Below are 22,500 nucleotides of genomic sequence, written 5' to 3' on the forward strand. Positions count from 1 at the left end.
AAAGTAGTTCCTGAGTATGTAGTGGTGTAGAGTCCCAGGGTAGTGGTGAGGCTGTCCCAGGGTAGTGGTTAGGCCGTCCTAGTTCAGTTAGACCAGGGCAGAAAGTAGCTCCTGGGTAGGTAGTGGTGTAGAGTCCCAGGGTAGTGGTGAGGCTGTCCCACTTCAGTTAGTCTAGACAGAAAGTAGTTCCTGAGTATGTAGTGGTGTAGAGTCCCAGGGTAGTGGTGAGGCTGTCCCAGGGTAGTGGTTAGGCCGTCCTAGTTCAGTTAGACCAGGGCAGAAAGTAGTTCCTGGGTAGGTAGTGGTGTAGAGTCCCAGGGTAGTGGTTAGGCTGTCCCATGGTTGTGGTTAGGCTGTCCCAGGATAGTGGTTAGGCTGTCCCATGGTAGTGGTTAGGCTGTCCCAGTTCAGTTAAACCAGACAGAAAGTAGTTCCTGAGTATGTAGTGGTGTAGAATCCCAGGGTAGTGGTTAGGCTGTCCCATGGTAGTGGTTAGGCTGTCCCAGTTCAGTTAGACCAGACAGAAAGTAGTTCCTGAGTAGGTAGTGGTGCAGAGTCCCAGGGTAGTGGTTAGGCTGTCCCAGGGTATTGGTTAGGCCGTCCCAGTTTAGTTAGACCAGACAGAAAGTAGTGGTGTAGAGTCAGAGGGAGGTGATTAGGCCGTCCCAGTTCAGTTAGACCAGACAGAAAGTAGTTCCTGAGTAGGTAGTGGTGTAGAGTCCGAGGGAGGTGGTTAGGCTGTCCCAGGGTAGTGGTTAGGCTGTCCCAGTTCAGTTCGACCAGACAGAAAGTAGTTTCTGAGTAGGTAGTGGTGTAGATTCCCAGGGTAGTGGTTAGGCTGTCCCAGTTCAGTTAGACCAGACAGAAAGTAGTACCTGAGTAGGTAGTGGTGTAGAGTCCCAGGGTAGTGGTTAGGCTGTCCCATGGTTGTGGTTAGGCTGTCCCAGGATAGTGGTTAGGCTGTCCCAGGGTAGTAGTTAGGCCGTCCCAGTTCAGTTAGACCAGACAGAAAGTAGTTCCTGAGTCGGTAAAGGTGTAGAGTCCCAGGGTAGTGGTTACGCTGTCCCATGGTAGTGGTTAGGCTGTCCCAGTTCAGTTAGAGCAGGGCAGAAAGTAGTTCCTGAGTAGGTAGTGGTGTAGTCCCAGGGTAGTGGTTAGGCTATCCCAGTTCAGTTAGACCAGACAGAAAGTAGTTCCTGAGTAGGTAGTGGTGTAGAGTCCCAGGGTAGTGGTTAGGCTGTCCCAGGGTAGTGGTTAGGCTGTCCCAGTTCAGTTAGACCAGACAGAAAGTAGTTCCTGAGTAGGTAGTGGTGTAGAGTCCCAGGGTAGTGGTTAGGCAGTCCCAGGGTAGTGGTTAGGCTGTCCCAGTTAAGTTAGACCAGACAGAAAGTAGTTCCTGAGTAGGTAGTGGTGTAGAGTCCGAGGGAGGTGGTTAGGCTGTCCCAGGGTAGTGGTTAGGCTGTCCCAGTTCAGTTAGACCAGACAGAAAGTAGTTCCTGAGTAGGTAGTGGTGTAGAGTCCGAGGGAGGTGGTTAGGCTGTCCCAGGGTAGTTGTTAGGCTGTCCCAGTTCAGTTAGACCAGACAGAAAGTAGTTCCTGAGTAGGCAGTGGTGTAGAGTCCGAGGGAGGTGGTTAGGCTGTCCCAGGGTAGTGGTTACGCTGCCCCAGTTCAGTTAGACTAGGGCAGAAAGTAGTTCCTGAGTAGTTAGTGGTGTAGAGTCCCAGGGCAGTTGGATTATAGAACTGTAATATTGCTGGGGGCTTGAAAAGAACATCCCCAGGGTGACTCTCTCTGTCTCTCTCTCTCTCAATGTTTCTCTATCTCTATCTCTCTCTCTTTCCATGTTTGTCTCTATGTCTCTCTCTCTCCCATCCCTCTCTCTCTCTATGTCTCTCTCTCTCTGTCTCTCCCATCTCTCTCTCATCTCTCTCTCTCTCTCTCTCTCTCTATCTCTCTCTCTCTCTATGTCTCTATCTCTCTCTCTCTCTCTCTCTCTCTCTATGTCTCTCTCTCTTTGTCTCTATCTCTGTCTTTGTCTCTATCTCTCTCTGCTCACTGGTCAGGAATGGATCACTGCCTCTGCATGCATGGATAATCCTACTCTCTCTCCATCCCACTTTCTCTCTATTACTATCTGAGTGAGTGAGTGAGAGAGAGAGAGAGAGAGAGAGAGAGAGAGAGAGAGAGAGAGAGAGAGAGAGAGCGAGAAAGAAAGAGAGAAAGAGAGAGAGACAGAAAGAGACAGAAAGAGACAGATAGAGAGAGAGAGACAGAGAGACAGAGAGACAGAGAGAGAGTGAGAGAGAGCGAGAGGACAGAAAGAGACATAGAGAGAGAGAGAGAGAGAGAGAGAGAGAGAGAGAGAAAGAGAGAGAGAGAGAGAGATGGGAGAGACAGAGAGAGAGAGAGAGAGAGGCCTATAGGTGTAGCAGTATTTGGAGACCATAGCTCGAGGGGGGTCAAAGTGCTGACAGTGAGCAAAGAGGCTGCTGAACTCATCTAAAACCACAGTAAATGGTCTTTAGGAGGCCAAGCCTTAGATAAACATTACTCAATATATCTGTAGATTAGGAAGAGAAGGAGACAGAGAGTGACACATGGAGGAGGGAGAAAGAGAAGAGGATAGGGAGAGAAAGAGATAGAGAAAATCATAGAAAAAAAGCAGAGAGAGAGAGTGAGAGGAGAGGAGAGGAGGGAGAGGAGAGGAGAGGAGAGGAGAGGCGATGCGAGGCGAGGCGAGGCGATGCGAGGCGAGGCGAGGCGAGGCGAGGAGAGGAGAGGAGAGGAGAGGAGAGGAGAGGAGAGGAGAGGAGAGGAGAGAGATGAGAGGAGAGGCGAGGAGAGGAGATGAGAGGAAACGAGATGAGAGGAGAGGAGAGGAGAGAGAGGAGAGAGAGGAGAGGAGAGGAGAGGAGAGGAGAGGAGAGGAGAGGAGAGGAGAGGAGAGGAGAGGAGAGGAGAGGAGAGGAGAGGAGAGGAGAGGAGAGGAGAGGAGAGGAGAGGGGTATATACTCAGTCTTTCACGTGTTTTCTACAGGTAGAAAGGAAGGAAAGGAAGAATAGAGAGAAGGTGTGATAGAAGGATAGACTCACTCCTTGATGTGCTTCCTACAGGGAACAGAATTCCTCATACAAGTTCCAGTGAGCCTCTCCACGTCTTCCACGATGACGAAGGGTTTCTCCTCCAGAGTCACGATGGACAGATGGTTGTCATCCGTCTCCGCGTCGCCGAACGAGTTGAAGCGCGGCCACACGTGGTACTTCAACGTCAGGCTACGGTTGTCCAAACGACCCATCTGGAGACGCACAGGGACTCAGGGTTACACAGCTGAACACACATAAACACACACACAGAGCCCTTCAGAAAATACCCCTTGAATTAGTTAACATTTTTTTGTGTTATAGTCTGAATTCAAACCGGATGAAATATAAATTGTTTTCTCTCACCCATCTACTCACCATCACCTCATAATGACAAAGCGCAAACATGTTTTTATACATTTTTTGCAAATGTATTGACAGTTTAATACAATATATATCTAATTTAAAGTTCTAGAATCCCCGGAAACTGTCATGTACTGTCCTGATCCTACGACAGTTCTAGAACCCCGGAAACTATCCTGTACTGTCCTGATCCTACGACAGTTCTAGAACCCCGGAAACTGTCATGTACTGTCCTGATCCTGCGACAGTTCTAGAACCCCGGAAACTGTCATGTACTGTCCTGATCCTGCAACAGTTTTAGAACCCCGGAAACTATCCTGTACTGTCCTGATCCTGCGACAGTTCTAGAACCCCGGAAACTGTCATGTACTGTCCTGATCCTGCGACAGTTCTAGAACCCCGGAAACTGTCATGTACTGTCCTGATCCTGCGACAGTTCTAGAACCCCGGAAACTGTCATGTACTGTCCTGATCCTGCAACAGTTTTAGAACCCCGGAAACTGTCATGTACTGTCCTGATCCTGCGACAGTTCTAGAACCCCGGAAACTGTCATGTACTGTCCTGATCCTGCAACAGTTTTAGAACCCCGGAAACTATCCTGTACTGTCCTGATCCTGCAACAGTTCTAGAACCCCGGAAACTGTCCTGTACTGTTCTGATCCTACAACAGTTCTAGAACCCCGGAAACTGTCATGTACTGTCCTGATCCTGCGACAGTTCTAGAATCCCCAGAAACTGTCATGTACTGTCCTGATCCTGCAACAGTTCTAGAACCCCAGAAACGTTCCTGTCACTTTTCCAATAAAAATACCTCCCGTCCCGTTACATGCTCATTTGTTTTCCGCGTTCAGAAATGTGTTGGCTTTAGCGTTTGTTTAGGAAGTATTGAAAATCAATTTAAAGAATGGAATGTATACGACTGTGATACGTGGTTGCCTTACCTATCTTAGTTAGATGCACTGACTGAAGGTCTAAATGGAAGGACCTATCTTAGTTAGATGCACTGACTGAAGGTCTAAATGGAAGGACCTATCTTAGTTAGATGCACTGACTGAAGGTCTAAATGGAAGGACCTATCTTAGTTAGATGCACTGACTGAAGGTCTAAATGGAAGGACCTATCTTAGTTAGATGCACTGACTGAAGGTCTAAATGGAAGGACCTATCTTAGTTAGATGCACTGACTGAAGGTTTAAATGGAAGGACCTATCTTAGTTAGATGCACTGACTGAAGGTCTAAATGGAAGGACCTATCTTAGTTAGATGCACTGACTGAAGGTCTAAATGGAAGGACCTATCTTAGTTAGATGCACTGACTGAAGGTTTAAATGGAAGGACCTATCTTAGTTAGATGCACTGACTGAAGGTCTAAATGGAAGGACCTATCTTAGTTAGATGCACTGACTGAAGGTCTAAATGGAAGGACCTATCTTAGTTAGATGCACTGACTGAAGGTTTAAATGGAAGGACCTATCTTAGTTAGATGCACTGACTGAAGGTCTAAATGGCTTGATAAGAGAGCACTGGGAAAGACCTATCTTAGTTAGATGCACTGACTGAAGGTCTAAATGGCTTGATGAGAGAGCACTGGGAAGGACCTATCTTAGTTAGATGCACTGACTGAAGGTCTAAATGGCTTGATAAGAGAGCATTGGTTAAGGACCTATCTAAATGGCTTGATAAGAGAGCATTGGGAAGGACCTAACTTAGTTAGATGCACTGACTGAAGGTCTAAATGGCTTGATAAGAGAGCATTGGGAAGGACCTATCTAAATGGCTTGATAAGAGAGGACTGGGAAGGACCTATCTAAATGGCTTGATAAGAGAGCATTGGCAAGGACCTATCTGTAGACTGATTAATAAGGCTGAAGGATGAGGACAGAGAACCCAGCAGGACGGTCTGCTCAGCACGGCACCACGGCATGAATCTGAGAGGTCTGCTCAGCACGGCACCACGGCATGAATCTGAGAGGTCCTACAGCACAGCAGAACAGCATGAATCTGAGAGGTCTGCTCAGCACAGCACCACGGCATGAATCTGAGAGGCCCTACAGCACAGCACCACGGCATGAATCTGAGAGGTCTGCTCAGCACGGCACCACGGCATGAATCTGAGAGGCCCTACAGCACAGCACCACGGCATGAATCTGAGAGGTCTGCTCAGCACAGCACCACGGCATGAATCTGAGAGGTCTGCTCAGCACGGCATGAATCTGAGAGGCCCTACAGCACAGCAGCTGAGACAGCTACGAATGTTTACAACATCAACATGTACCTGAGTTGGCAGGTAAAATCAATCTATTTTTATTTCACTCTTATTATTAACCTCAGATGTTTAGTTGAGGTAAAAGCTGTTAAGGAGGTTGACAAGGTGTCCCTGTCGCTTGTCCCGCTCTCCGATTAAACCACAGCATGTTTTATTTACCTAGCCGTGTACTCGGGCTCTTTCCTTGACACAGACAGACAACTCCCGTCAAATGTAACTTAAACATCACTCTTTCCCCCTTGGATCATTCCCTTGGATCATGCCCTTGGATCATGCCCTTGGCTCATTCCCTTGGCTCATTCCCTTGGATCATTCCCTTGGCTCATTCCCTTGGATCATTCCCTTGGCTCATTTCCTTGGCTCATTCCCTTGGCTCATTCCCTTGGATCATTCCCTTGGCTCATTCCCTTGGATCATTCCCTTGGATCATTCCCTTGGCTCATTCCCTTGGATCATTCCCTTGGCTCATTCCCTTGGATCATTCCTTGGCTCATTCCCTTGGCTCATACCCTTGGCTACTTCCCTTGGATCATTCCTTGGCTCATTCCCTTGGATCATTCCCTTGGCTCATTCCCTTGGATCATTCCCTTGGCTCATTCCCTTGGCTCATTCCCTTGGATCATTCCCTTGGCTACTTCCCTTGGCTCATTCCCTTGGATCATTCCCTTGGCTCATTCCCTTGGCTCATTCCCTTGGCTCATTCCCTTGGCTCATTCCCTTGGATCATTCCCTTGGCTCATTCCTTGGCTCATTCCTTGGCTCATTCCCTTGGATCATTCCTTGGCTCATTCCTTTGGATCATTCCTTAGCTCATTCCTTGGCTCATTCCCTTGGATCATTCCTTGGCTCATTCCTTTGGATCATTCCTTAGCTCATTCCTTGGCTCATTTCACCAACCCCCCCAAAAAACATTATAACTATTCTTGTACTGCCCATTCATGTCAACCTCTACAACACACCATTCTGTTATCTAGATAGACCTGTTTCCATGTCAACCTCTACAACACACCATTCTATTATCTAGATAGACCTGTTTCCATGTCAACCTCTACAACACACCATTCTATTATCTAGATAGACCTGTTTCCATGTCAACCTCTACAACACACCATTCTATTATCTAGATAGACCTGTTTCCATGTCAACCTCTACAACACACCATTCTGTTATCTAGATAGACCTGTTTCCATGTCAACCTCTACAACACACCATTCTGTTATCTAGATAGACCTGTTTCCATGTCAACCTCTACAACACACCATTCTGTTATCTAGATAGACCTGTTTCCATGTCAACCTCTACAACCCACCATTCTATTATCTAGATAGACCTGTTTCCATGTCAACCTCTACAACACACCATTCTATTATCTAGATAGACCTGTTTCCATGTCAACCTCTACAACCCACCATTCTATTATCTAGATAGACCTGTTTCCATGTCAACCTCTACAACACACCATTCTGTTATCTAGATAGACCTGTTTCCATGTCAACCTCTACAACCCACCATTCTGTTATCTAGATAGACCTGTTTCCATGTCAACCTCTACAACACACCATTCTGTTATCTAGATAGACCTGTTTCCATGTCAACCTCTACAACACACCATTCTGTTATCTAGATAGACCTGTTTCCATGTCAACAACACACCATTCTGTTATCTAGATAGACCTGTTTCCATGTCAACAACACACCATTCTATTATCTAGATAGACCTGTTTCCATGTCAACCTCTACAACACACCATTCTGTTATCTAGATAGACCTGTTTCCATGTCAACCTCTACAACACACCATTCTGTTATCTAGATAGACCTGTTTCCATGTCAACCTCTACAACACACCATTCTGTTATCTAGATAGACCTGTTTCCATGTCAACCTCTACAACACACCATTCTGTTATCTAGATAGACCTGTTTCCATGTCAACCTCTACAACACACCATTCTGTTATCTAGATAGACCTGTTTCCATGTCAACCTCTACAACACACCATTCTGTTATCTAGATAGACCTGTTTCCATGTCAACCTCTACAACCCACCATTCTATTATCTAGATAGACCTGTTTCCATGTCAACCTCTACAACACACCATTCTATTATCTAGATAGACCTGTTTCCATGTCAACCTCTACAACCCACCATTCTATTATCTAGATAGACCTGTTTCCATGTCAACCTCTACAACACACCATTCTGTTATCTAGATAGACCTGTTTCCATGTCAACCTCTACAACCCACCATTCTGTTATCTAGATAGACCTGTTTCCATGTCAACCTCTACAACACACCATTCTGTTATCTAGATAGACCTGTTTCCATGTCAACCTCTACAACACACCATTCTGTTATCTAGATAGACCTGTTTCCATGTCAACAACACACCATTCTGTTATCTAGATAGACCTGTTTCCATGTCAACAACACACCATTCTATTATCTAGATAGACCTGTTTCCATGTCAACCTCTACAACACACCATTCTGTTATCTAGATAGACCTGTTTCCATGTCAACCTCTACAACACACCATTCTGTTATCTAGATAGACCTGTTTCCATGTCAACCTCTACAACACACCATTCTGTTATCTAGATAGACCTGTTTCCATGTCAACCTCTACAACACACCATTCTGTTATCTAGATAGACCTGTTTCCATGTCAACCTCTACAACACACCATTCTGTTATCTAGATAGACCTGTTTCCATGTCAACCTCTACAACCCACCATTCTGTTATCTAGATAGACCTGTTTCCATGTCAACCTCTACAACACACCATTCTGTTATCTAGATAGACCTGTTTCCATGTCAACCTCTACAACCCACCATTCTGTTATCTAGATAGACCTGTTTCCATGTCAACCTCTACAACACACCATTCTATTATCTAGATAGACCTGTTTCCATGTCAACCTCTACAACACACCGTTCTATTATCTAGATAGACCTGTTTCCATGTCAACAACACACCATTCTATTATCTAGATAGACCTGTTTCCATGTCAACCTCTACAACACACCGTTCTATTATCTAGATAGACCTGTTTCCATGTCAACCTCTACAACACACCGTTCTATTATCTAGATAGACCTGTTTCCATGTCAACCTCTACAACACACCATTCTATTATCTAGATAGACCTGTTTCCATGTCAACCTCTACAACACACTATTCTGTTATCTAGATAGACCTGTTTCCATGTCAACCTCTACAACACACCATTCTGTTATCTAGATAGACCTGTTTCCATGTCAACCTCTACAACACACCATTCTGTTATCTAGATAGACCTGTTTCCATGTCAACCTCTACAACACACCATTCTGTTATCTAGATAGACCTGTTTCCATGTCAACCTCTACAACACACCATTCTGTTATCTAGATAGACCTGTTTCCATGTCAACCTCTACAACACACCATTCTGTTATCTAGATAGACCTGTTTCCATGTCAACCTCTACAACACACTATTCTATTATCTAGATAGACCTGTTTCCATGTCAACCTCTACAACACACCATTCTATTATCTAGATAGACCTGTTTCCATGTCAACAACACACCATTCTGTTATCTAGATAGACCTGTTTCCATGTCAACCTCTACAACACACCATTCTATTATCTAGATAGACCTGTTTCCATGTCAACCTCTACAACACACCGTTCTATTATCTAGATAGACCTGTTTCCATGTCAACCTCTACAACACACTATTCTATTATCTAGATAGACCTGTTTCCATGTCAACCTCTACAACACACCATTCTGTTATCTAGATAGACCTGTTTCCATGTCAACCTCAACAACACACCATTCTATTATCTAGATAGACCTGTTTCCATGTCAACCTCTACAACACACTATTCTATTATCTAGATAGACCTGTTTCCATGTCAACCTCTACAACACACTATTCTATTATCTAGATAGACCTGTTTCCATGTCAACCTCTACAACACACTATTCTATTATCTAGATAGACCTGTTTCCATGTCAACCTCTACAACACACTATTCTATTATCTAGATAGACCTGTTTCCATGTCAACCTCTACAACACACTATTCTATTATCTAGATAGACCTGTTTCCATGTCAACCTCTACAACACACTATTCTATTATCTAGATAGACCTGTTTCCATGTCAACCTCTACAACACACTATTCTATTATCTAGATAGACCTGTTTCCATGTCAACCTCTACAACACACTGTTCTATTATCTAGATAGACCTGTTTCCATGTCAACCTCTACAACACACTGTTCTATTATCTAGATAGACCTGTTTCCATGTCAACCTCTACAACACACTGTTCTATTATCTAGATAGACCTGTTTCCATGTCAACCTCTACAACACACCATTCTGTTATCTAGATAGACCTGTTTCCATGTCAACCTCTACAACACACCATTCTGTTATCTAGATAGACCTGTTTCCATGTCAACCTCTACAACACACTATTCTATTATCTAGATAGACCTGTTTCCATGTCAACCTCTACAACACACTATTCTATTATCTAGATAGACCTGTTTCCATGTCAACCTCTACAACACACTATTCTATTATCTAGATAGACCTGTTTCCATGTCAACCTCTACAACACACCATTCTGTTATCTAGATAGACCTGTTTCCATGTCAACCTCTACAACACACCATTCTATTATCTAGATAGACCTGTTTCCATGTCAACAACACACCATTCTGTTATCTAGATAGACCTGTTTCCATGTCAACAACACACCATTCTGTTATCTAGATAGACCTGTTTCCATGTCAACAACACACCATTCTGTTATCTAGATAGACCTGTTTCCATGTCAACAACACACCATTCTATTATCTAGATAGACCTGTTTCCATGTCAACCTCTACAACACACCATTCTGTTATCTAGATAGACCTGTTTCCATGTCAACAACACACCATTCTATTATCTAGATAGACCTGTTTCCATGTCAACCTCTACAACACACCATTCTGTTATCTAGATAGACCTGTTTCCATGTCAACAACACACCATTCTATTATCTAGATAGACCTGTTTCCATGTCAACCTCTACAACACACCATTCTGTTATCTAGATAGACCTGTTTCCATGTCAACAACACACCGTTCTATTATCTAGATAGACCTGTTTCCATGTCAACCTCTACAACACACCATTCTGTTATCTAGATAGACCTGTTTCCATGTCAACCTCTACAACACACCATTCTATTATCTAGATAGACCTGTTTCCATGTCAACCTCTACAACACACCATTCTGTTATCTAGATAGACCTGTTTCCATGTCAACCTCTACAACACACCATTCTATTATCTAGATAGACCTGTTTCCATGTCAACCTCTACAACACACTGTTCTGTTATCTAGATAGACCTGTTTCCATGTCAACCTCTACAACACACCATTCTGTTATCTAGATAGACCTGTTTCCATGTCAACCTCTACAACACACCATTCTGTTATCTAGATAGACCTGTTTCCATGTCAACCTCTACAACACACCGTTCTATTATCTAGATAGACCTGTTTCCATGTCAACCTCTACAACACACCGTTCTATTATCTAGATAGACCTGTTTCCATGTCAACCTCTACAACACACCGTTCTATTATCTAGATAGACCTGTTTCCATGTCAACCTCTACAACACACTGTTCTGTTATCTAGATAGACCTGTTTCCATGTCAACCTCTACAACACACCATTCTGTTATCTAGATAGACCTGTTTCCATGTCAACCTCTACAACACACCATTCTATTATCTAGATAGACCTGTTTCCATGTCAACCTCTAAAACACACCGTTCTATTATCTAGATAGACCTGTTTCCATGTCAACCTCTACAACACACCATTCTATTATCTAGATAGACCTGTTTCCATGTCAACCTCTACAACACACCGTTCTATTATCTAGATAGACCTGTTTCCATGTCAACCTCTACAACACACCGTTCTATTATCTAGATAGACCTGTTTCCATGTCAACCTCTACAACACACCGTTCTATTATCTAGATAGACCTGTTTCCATGTCAACCTCTACAACACACTGTTCTGTTATCTAGATAGACCTGTTTCCATGTCAACCTCTACAACACACCGTTCTATTATCTAGATAGACCTGTTTCCATGTCAACCTCTACAACACACCGTTCTATTATCTAGATAGACCTGTTTCCATGTCAACCTCTACAACACACCGTTCTATTATCTAGATAGACCTGTTTCCATGTCAACCTCTACAACACACCGTTCTGTTATCTAGATAGACCTGTTTCCATGTCAACCTCTACAACACACCATTCTATTATCTAGATAGACCTGTTTCCATGTCAACCTCTACAACACACCGTTCTATTATCTAGATAGACCTGTTTCCATGTCAACCTCTACAACACACCATTCTATTATCTAGATAGACCTGTTTCCATGTCAACCTCTACAACACACCGTTCTGTTATCTAGATAGACCTGTTTCCATGTCAACCTCTACAACACACCATTCTGTTATCTAGATAGACCTGTTTCCATGTCAACAACACACCATTCTGTTATCTAGATAGACCTGTTTCCATGTCAACCTCTACAACACACCATTCTGTTATCTAGATAGACCTGTTTCCATGTCAACCTCTACAACACACCATTCTGTTATCTAGATAGACCTGTTTCCATGTCAACCTCTACAACACACCATTCTATTATCTAGATAGACCTGTTTCCATGTCAACCTCTACAACACACCGTTCTGTTATCTAGATAGACCTGTTTCCATGTCAACCTCTACAACACACCATTCTATTATCTAGATAGACCTGTTTCCATGTCAACCTCTACAACACACCATTCTGTTATCTAGATAGACCTGTTTCCATGTCAACAACACACCATTCTGTTATCTAGATAGACCTGTTTCCATGTCAACAACACACCATTCTATTATCTAGATAGACCTGTTTCCATGTCAACCTCTACAACACACCATTCTGTTATCTAGATAGACCTGTTTCCATGTCAACAACACACCATTCTGTTATCTAGATAGACCTGTTTCCATGTCAACAACACACCATTCTATTATCTAGATAGACCTGTTTCCATGTCAACCTCTACAACACACCATTCTGTTATCTAGATAGACCTGTTTCCATGTCAACCTCTACAACACACCATTCTGTTATCTAGATAGACCTGTTTCCATGTCAACCTCTACAACACACCATTCTGTTATCTAGATAGACCTGTTTCCATGTCAACCTCTACAACACACCATTCTATTATCTAGATAGACCTGTTTCCATGTCAACCTCTACAACACACCATTCTATTATCTAGATAGACCTGTTTCCATGTCAACCTCTACAACACACCATTCTATTATCTAGATAGACCTGTTTCCATGTCAACCTCTACAACACACCATTCTATTATCTAGATAGACCTGTTTCCATGTCAACCTCTACAACACACCATTCTATTATCTAGATAGACCTGTTTCCATGTCAACCTCTACAACACACCATTCTATTATCTAGATAGACCTGTTTCCATGTCAACCTCTACAACACACCATTCTGTTATCTAGATAGACCTGTTTCCATGTCAACCTCTACAACACACCATTCTATTATCTAGATAGACCTGTTTCCATGTCAACCTCTACAACACACCATTCTATTATCTAGATAGACCTGTTTCCATGTCAACCTCTACAACACACCATTCTGTTATCTAGATAGACCTGTTTCCATGTCAACCTCTACAACACACCATTCTATTATCTAGATAGACCTGTTTCCATGTCAACCTCTACAACACACCATTCTGTTATCTAGATAGACCTGTTTCCATGTCAACCTCTACAACACACCATTCTGTTATCTAGATAGACCTGTTTCCATGTCAACCTCTACAACACACCATTCTATTATCTAGATAGACCTGTTTCCATGTCAACCTCTACAACACACCATTCTATTATCTAGATAGACCTGTTTCCATGTCAACCTCTACAACACACCATTCTGTTATCTAGATAGACCTGTTTCCATGTCAACCTCTACAACACACCATTCTGTTATCTAGATAGACCTGTTTCCATGTCAACCTCTACAACACACCATTCTGTTATCTAGATAGACCTGTTTCCATGTCAACCTCTACAACACACCATTCTGTTATCTAGATAGACCTGTTTCCATGTCAACCTCTACAACACACCATTCTGTTATCTAGATAGACCTGTTTCCATGTCAACCTCTACAACACACCATTCTGTTATCTAGATAGACCTGTTTCCATGTCAACCTCTACAACACACCATTCTATTATCTAGATAGACCTGTTTCCATGTCAACCTCTACAACACACCATTCTGTTATCTAGATAGACCTGTTTCCATGTCAACCTCTACAACACACCATTCTGTTATCTAGATAGACCTGTTTCCATGTCAACCTCTACAACACACCATTCTGTTATCTAGATAGACCTGTTTCCATGTCAACCTCTACAACACACCATTCTGTTATCTAGATAGACCTGTTTCCATGTCAACCTCTACAACACACCATTCTGTTATCTAGATAGACCTGTTTCCATGTCAACCTCTACAACACACCATTCTATTATCTAGATAGACCTGTTTCCATGTCAACCTCTACAACACACCATTCTGTTATCTAGATAGACCTGTTTCCATGTCAACCTCTACAACACACCGTTCTATTATCTAGATAGACCTGTTTCCATGTCAACCTCTACAACACACCGTTCTATTATCTAGATAGACCTGTTTCCATGTCAACCTCTACAACACACCGTTCTATTATCTAGATAGACCTGTTTCCATGTCAACCTCTACAACACACCGTTCTATTATCTAGATAGACCTGTTTCCATGTCAACCTCTACAACACACCGTTCTATTATCTAGATAGACCTGTTTCCATGTCAACCTCTACAACACACCGTTCTATTATCTAGATAGACCTGTTTCCATGTCAACCTCTACAACACACCGTTCTATTATCTAGATAGACCTGTTTCCATGTCAACCTCTACAACACACCGTTCTATTATCTAGATAGACCTGTTTCCATGTCAACCTCTACAACACACCGTTCTATTATCTAGATAGACCTGTTTCCATGTCAACCTCTACAACACACCGTTCTGTTATCTAGATAGACCTGTTTCCATGTCAACCTCTACAACACACCGTTCTATTATCTAGATAGACCTGTTTCCATGTCAACCTCTACAACACACCGTTCTATTATCTAGATAGACCTGTTTCCATGTCAACCTCTACAACACACCGTTCTATTATCTAGATAGACCTGTTTCCATGTCAACCTCTACAACACACCGTTCTGTTATCTAGATAGACCTGTTTCCATGTCAACCTCTACAACACACCGTTCTATTATCTAGATAGACCTGTTTCCATGTCAACCTCTACAACACACCGTTCTATTATCTAGATAGACCTGTTTCCATGTCAACCTCTACAACACACCGTTCTGTTATCTAGATAGACCTGTTTCCATGTCAACCTCTACAACACACCATTCTGTTATCTAGATAGACCTGTTTCCATGTCAACCTCTACAACACACTGTTCTGTTATCTAGATAGACCTGTTTCCATGTCAACCTCTACAACACACCGTTCTATTATCTAGATAGACCTGTTTCCATGTCAACCTCTACAACACACTGTTCTGTTATCTAGATAGACCTGTTTCCATGTCAACCTCTACAACACACCATTCTATTATCTAGATAGACCTGTTTCCATGTCAACCTCTACAACACACCGTTCTGTTATCTAGATAGACCTGTTTCCATGTCAACCTCTACAACACACCGTTCTGTTATCTAGATAGACCTGTTTCCATGTCAACCTCTACAACACACCATTCTGTTATCTAGATAGACCTGTTTCCATGTCAACCTCTACAACACACCATTCTGTTATCTAGATAGACCTGTTTCCATGTCAACCTCTACAACACACTGTTCTGTTATCTAGATAGACCTGTTTCCATGTCAACCTCTACAACACACCATTCTGTTATCTAGATAGACCTGTTTCCATGTCAACCTCTACAACACACCATTCTGTTATCTAGATAGACCTGTTTCCATGTCAACCTCTACAACACACTGTTCTGTTATCTAGATAGACCTGTTTCCATGTCAACCTCTACAACACACCATTCTGTTATCTAGATAGACCTGTTTCCATGTCAACCTCTACAACACAATTCACACTGTTCTGTTATCTAGATAGACCTGTTTCCATGTCAACCTCTACAACACACCATTCTGTTATCTAGATAGACCTGTTTCCATGTCAACCTCTACAACACACTGTTCTGTTATCTAGATAGACCTGTTTCCATGTCAACCTCTACAACACACCATTCTATTATCTAGATAGACCTGTTTCCATGTCAACCTCTACAACACACCATTCTGTTATCTAGATAGACCTGTTTCCATGTCAACCTCTACAACACACCATTCTGTTATCTAGATAGACCTGTTTCCATGTCAACCTCTACAACACACCATTCTGTTATCTAGATAGACCTGTTTCCATGTCAACCTCTACAACACACTATTCTATTATCTAGATAGACCTGTTTCCATGTCAACCTCTACAACACACCATTCTATTATCTAGATAGACCTGTTTCCATGTCAACCTCTACAACACACCATTCTGTTATCTAGATAGACCTGTTTCCATGTCAACCTCTACAACACACCATTCTATTATCTAGATAGACCTGTTTCCATGTCAACCTCTACAACACACCGTTCTATTATCTAGATAGACCTGTTTCCATGTCAACCTCTACAACACACCATTCTATTATCTAGATAGACCTGTTTCCATGTCAACCTCTACAACACACCATTCTGTTATCTAGATAGACCTGTTTCCATGTCAACCTCTACAACACACCATTCTATTATCTAGATAGACCTGTTTCCATGTCAACCTCTACAACACACTATTCTATTATCTAGATAGACCTGTTTCCATGTCAACCTCTACAACACACTATTCTATTATCTAGATAGACCTGTTTCCATGTCAACCTCTACAACACACCATTCTATTATCTAGATAGACCTGTTTCCATGTCAACCTCTACAACACACTATTCTATTATCTAGATAGACCTGTTTCCATGTCAACCTCTACAACACACTATTCTATTATCTAGATAGACCTGTTTCCATGTCAACCTCTACAACACACTATTCTATTATCTAGATAGACCTGTTTCCATGTCAACCTCTACAACACACTATTCTATTATCTAGATAGACCTGTTTCCATGTCAACCTCTACAACACACCATTCTATTATCTAGATAGACCTGTTTCCATGTCAACCTCTACAACACACCATTCTATTATCTAGATAGACCTGTTTCCATGTCAACCTCTACAACACACTATTCTATTATCTAGATAGACCTGTTTCCATGTCAACCTCTACAACACACCATTCTATTATCTAGATAGACCTGTTTCCATGTCAACCTCTACAACACACCATTCTGTTATCTAGATAGACCTGTTTCCATGTCAACCTCTACAACACACTATTCTATTATCTAGATAGACCTGTTTCCATGTCAACCTCTACAACACACTATTCTATTATCTAGATAGACCTGTTTCCATGTCAACCTCTACAACACACTATTCTATTATCTAGATAGACCTGTTTCCATGTCAACCTCTACAACACACCATTCTGTTATCTAGATAGACCTGTTTCCATGTCAACCTCTACAACACACCATTCTATTATCTAGATAGACCTGTTTCCATGTCAACCTCTACAACACACCATTCTGTTATCTAGATAGACCTGTTTCCATGTCAACCTCTACAACACACCATTCTGTTATCTAGATAGACCTGTTTCCATGTCAACCTCTACAACACACCATTCTGTTATCTAGATAGACCTGTTTCCATGTCAACCTCTACAACACACCATTCTATTATCTAGATAGACCTGTTTCCATGTCAACCTCTACAACACACCATTCTGTTATCTAGATAGACCTGTTTCCATGTCAACAACACACCATTCTATTATCTAGATAGACCTGTTTCCATGTCAACCTCTACAACACACCATTCTGTTATCTAGATAGACCTGTTTCCATGTCAACAACACACCATTCTATTATCTAGATAGACCTGTTTCCATGTCAACCTCTACAACACACCATTCTGTTATCTAGATAGACCTGTTTCCATGTCAACAACACACCGTTCTATTATCTAGATAGACCTGTTTCCATGTCAACCTCTACAACACACCATTCTGTTATCTAGATAGACCTGTTTCCATGTCAACCTCTACAACACACCATTCTATTATCTAGATAGACCTGTTTCCATGTCAACCTCTACAACACACCATTCTGTTATCTAGATAGACCTGTTTCCATGTCAACCTCTACAACACACCATTCTATTATCTAGATAGACCTGTTTCCATGTCAACCTCTACAACACACCATTCTGTTATCTAGATAGACCTGTTTCCATGTCAACCTCTACAACACACCATTCTGTTATCTAGATAGACCTGTTTCCATGTCAACCTCTACAACACACCATTCTGTTATCTAGATAGACCTGTTTCCATGTCAACCTCTACAACACACCGTTCTATTATCTAGATAGACCTGTTTCCATGTCAACCTCTACAACACACCGTTCTATTATCTAGATAGACCTGTTTCCATGTCAACCTCTACAACACACCGTTCTATTATCTAGATAGACCTGTTTCCATGTCAACCTCTACAACACACTGTTCTGTTATCTAGATAGACCTGTTTCCATGTCAACCTCTACAACACACCATTCTGTTATCTAGATAGACCTGTTTCCATGTCAACCTCTACAACACACCATTCTATTATCTAGATAGACCTGTTTCCATGTCAACCTCTACAACACACCGTTCTATTATCTAGATAGACCTGTTTCCATGTCAACCTCTACAACACACCATTCTATTATCTAGATAGACCTGTTTCCATGTCAACCTCTACAACACACCGTTCTATTATCTAGATAGACCTGTTTCCATGTCAACCTCTACAACACACCGTTCTATTATCTAGATAGACCTGTTTCCATGTCAACCTCTACAACACACCGTTCTATTATCTAGATAGACCTGTTTCCATGTCAACCTCTACAACACACTGTTCTGTTATCTAGATAGACCTGTTTCCATGTCAACCTCTACAACACACCGTTCTATTATCTAGATAGACCTGTTTCCATGTCAACCTCTACAACACACCGTTCTATTATCTAGATAGACCTGTTTCCATGTCAACCTCTACAACACACCGTTCTATTATCTAGATAGACCTGTTTCCATGTCAACCTCTACAACACACCGTTCTGTTATCTAGATAGACCTGTTTCCATGTCAACCTCTACAACACACCGTTCTATTATCTAGATAGACCTGTTTCCATGTCAACCTCTACAACACACCGTTCTATTATCTAGATAGACCTGTTTCCATGTCAACCTCTACAACACACCATTCTATTATCTAGATAGACCTGTTTCCATGTCAACCTCTACAACACACCGTTCTGTTATCTAGATAGACCTGTTTCCATGTCAACCTCTACAACACACCATTCTGTTATCTAGATAGACCTGTTTCCATGTCAACCTCTACAACACACCATTCTGTTATCTAGATAGACCTGTTTCCATGTCAACCTCTACAACACACCATTCTGTTATCTAGATAGACCTGTTTCCATGTCAACCTCTACAACACACCATTCTGTTATCTAGATAGACCTGTTTCCATGTCAACCTCTACAACACACCATTCTATTATCTAGATAGACCTGTTTCCATGTCAACCTCTACAACACACCGTTCTGTTATCTAGATAGACCTGTTTCCATGTCAACCTCTACAACACACCATTCTATTATCTAGATAGACCTGTTTCCATGTCAACCTCTACAACACACCATTCTGTTATCTAGATAGACCTGTTTCCATGTCAACCTCTACAACACACCATTCTGTTATCTAGATAGACCTGTTTCCATGTCAACAACACACCATTCTGTTATCTAGATAGACCTGTTTCCATGTCAACCTCTACAACACACCATTCTGTTATCTAGATAGACCTGTTTCCATGTCAACCTCTACAACACACCATTCTGTTATCTAGATAGACCTGTTTCCATGTCAACCTCTACAACACACCATTCTATTATCTAGATAGACCTGTTTCCATGTCAACCTCTACAACACACCATTCTGTTATCTAGATAGACCTGTTTCCATGTCAACCTCTACAACACACCATTCTGTTATCTAGATAGACCTGTTTCCATGTCAACCTCTACAACACACCATTCTATTATCTAGATAGACCTGTTTCCATGTCAACCTCTACAACACACCATTCTATTATCTAGATAGACCTGTTTCCATGTCAACCTCTACAACACACCATTCTATTATCTAGATAGACCTGTTTCCATGTCAACCTCTACAACACACCATTCTATTATCTAGATAGACCTGTTTCCATGTCAACCTCTACAACACACCATTCTATTATCTAGATAGACCTGTTTCCATGTCAACCTCTACAACACACCATTCTATTATCTAGATAGACCTGTTTCCATGTCAACCTCTACAACACACCATTCTATTATCTAGATAGACCTGTTTCCATGTCAACCTCTACAACACACCATTCTATTATCTAGATAGACCTGTTTCCATGTCAACCTCTACAACACACCATTCTATTATCTAGATAGACCTGTTTCCATGTCAACCTCTACAACACACCATTCTATTATCTAGATAGACCTGTTTCCATGTCAACCTCTACAACACACCATTCTGTTATCTAGATAGACCTGTTTCCATGTCAACCTCTACAACACACCATTCTATTATCTAGATAGACCTGTTTCCATGTCAACCTCTACAACACACCATTCTGTTATCTAGATAGACCTGTTTCCATGTCAACCTCTACAACACACCATTCTGTTATCTAGATAGACCTGTTTCCATGTCAACCTCTACAACACACCATTCTGTTATCTAGATAGACCTGTTTCCATGTCAACCTCTACAACACACCATTCTGTTATCTAGATAGACCTGTTTCCATGTCAACCTCTACAACACACCATTCTGTTATCTAGATAGACCTGTTTCCATGTCAACCTCTACAACACACCGTTCTGTTATCTAGATAGACCTGTTTCCATGTCAACCTCTACAACACACCATTCTGTTATCTAGATAGACCTGTTTCCATGTCAACCTCTACAACACACCATTCTGTTATCTAGATAGACCTGTTTCCATGTCAACCTCTACAACACACCATTCTGTTATCTAGATAGACCTGTTTCCATGTCAACCTCTACAACACACCATTCTGTTATCTAGATAGACCTGTTTCCATGTCAACCTCTACAACACACCATTCTATTATCTAGATAGACCTGTTTCCATGTCAACCTCTACAACACACCATTCTGTTATCTAGATAGACCTGTTTCCATGTCAACCTCTACAACACACCGTTCTATTATCTAGATAGACCTGTTTCCATGTCAACCTCTACAACACACCGTTCTATTATCTAGATAGACCTGTTTCCATGTCAACCTCTACAACACACCGTTCTATTATCTAGATAGACCTGTTTCCATGTCAACCTCTACAACACACCGTTCTATTATCTAGATAGACCTGTTTCCATGTCAACCTCTACAACACACCGTTCTATTATCTAGATAGACCTGTTTCCATGTCAACCTCTACAACACACCATTCTGTTATCTAGATAGACCTGTTTCCATGTCAACCTCTACAACACACCGTTCTATTATCTAGATAGACCTGTTTCCATGTCAACCTCTACAACACACCGTTCTATTATCTAGATAGACCTGTTTCCATGTCAACCTCTACAACACACCGTTCTATTATCTAGATAGACCTGTTTCCATGTCAACCTCTACAACACACCGTTCTATTATCTAGATAGACCTGTTTCCATGTCAACCTCTACAACACACCGTTCTATTATCTAGATAGACCTGTTTCCATGTCAACCTCTACAACACACTGTTCTGTTATCTAGATAGACCTGTTTCCATGTCAACCTCTACAACACACCGTTCTATTATCTAGATAGACCTGTTTCCATGTCAACCTCTACAACACACCGTTCTATTATCTAGATAGACCTGTTTCCATGTCAACCTCTACAACACACCGTTCTATTATCTAGATAGACCTGTTTCCATGTCAACCTCTACAACACACTGTTCTGTTATCTAGATAGACCTGTTTCCATGTCAACCTCTACAACACACCGTTCTATTATCTAGATAGACCTGTTTCCATGTCAACCTCTACAACACACCGTTCTATTATCTAGATAGACCTGTTTCCATGTCAACCTCTACAACACACCGTTCTATTATCTAGATAGACCTGTTTCCATGTCAACCTCTACAACACACCATTCTGTTATCTAGATAGACCTGTTTCCATGTCAACCTCTACAACACACCGTTCTGTTATCTAGATAGACCTGTTTCCATGTCAACCTCTACAACACACTGTTCTGTTATCTAGATAGACCTGTTTCCATGTCAACCTCTACAACACACCATTC

At 41.9% G+C, this 22,500-nt stretch overlaps 1 protein-coding gene across 1 annotated transcript in view; it reads right to left on the bottom strand.

Moving 5' to 3' along the window:
* LOC139394230 (glutamate receptor, ionotropic, N-methyl D-aspartate 2A, a) overlaps positions 1-22,500 on the bottom strand; it is a 331,718-nt gene that overhangs the window by 47,869 nt on the left and 261,349 nt on the right. The window contains exon 6 of the mRNA XM_071142252.1: positions 3,095-3,297. Within this exon, the coding sequence (XP_070998353.1) occupies positions 3,095-3,297 (203 nt within the window). The remainder of the gene's footprint in view (positions 1-3,094; positions 3,298-22,500) is intronic.

This window comes from Oncorhynchus clarkii, unplaced genomic scaffold (genome assembly GCF_045791955.1).
Source record: "Oncorhynchus clarkii lewisi isolate Uvic-CL-2024 unplaced genomic scaffold, UVic_Ocla_1.0 unplaced_contig_1650_pilon_pilon, whole genome shotgun sequence".
Classification (NCBI taxonomy): domain Eukaryota; kingdom Metazoa; phylum Chordata; class Actinopteri; order Salmoniformes; family Salmonidae; genus Oncorhynchus; species Oncorhynchus clarkii.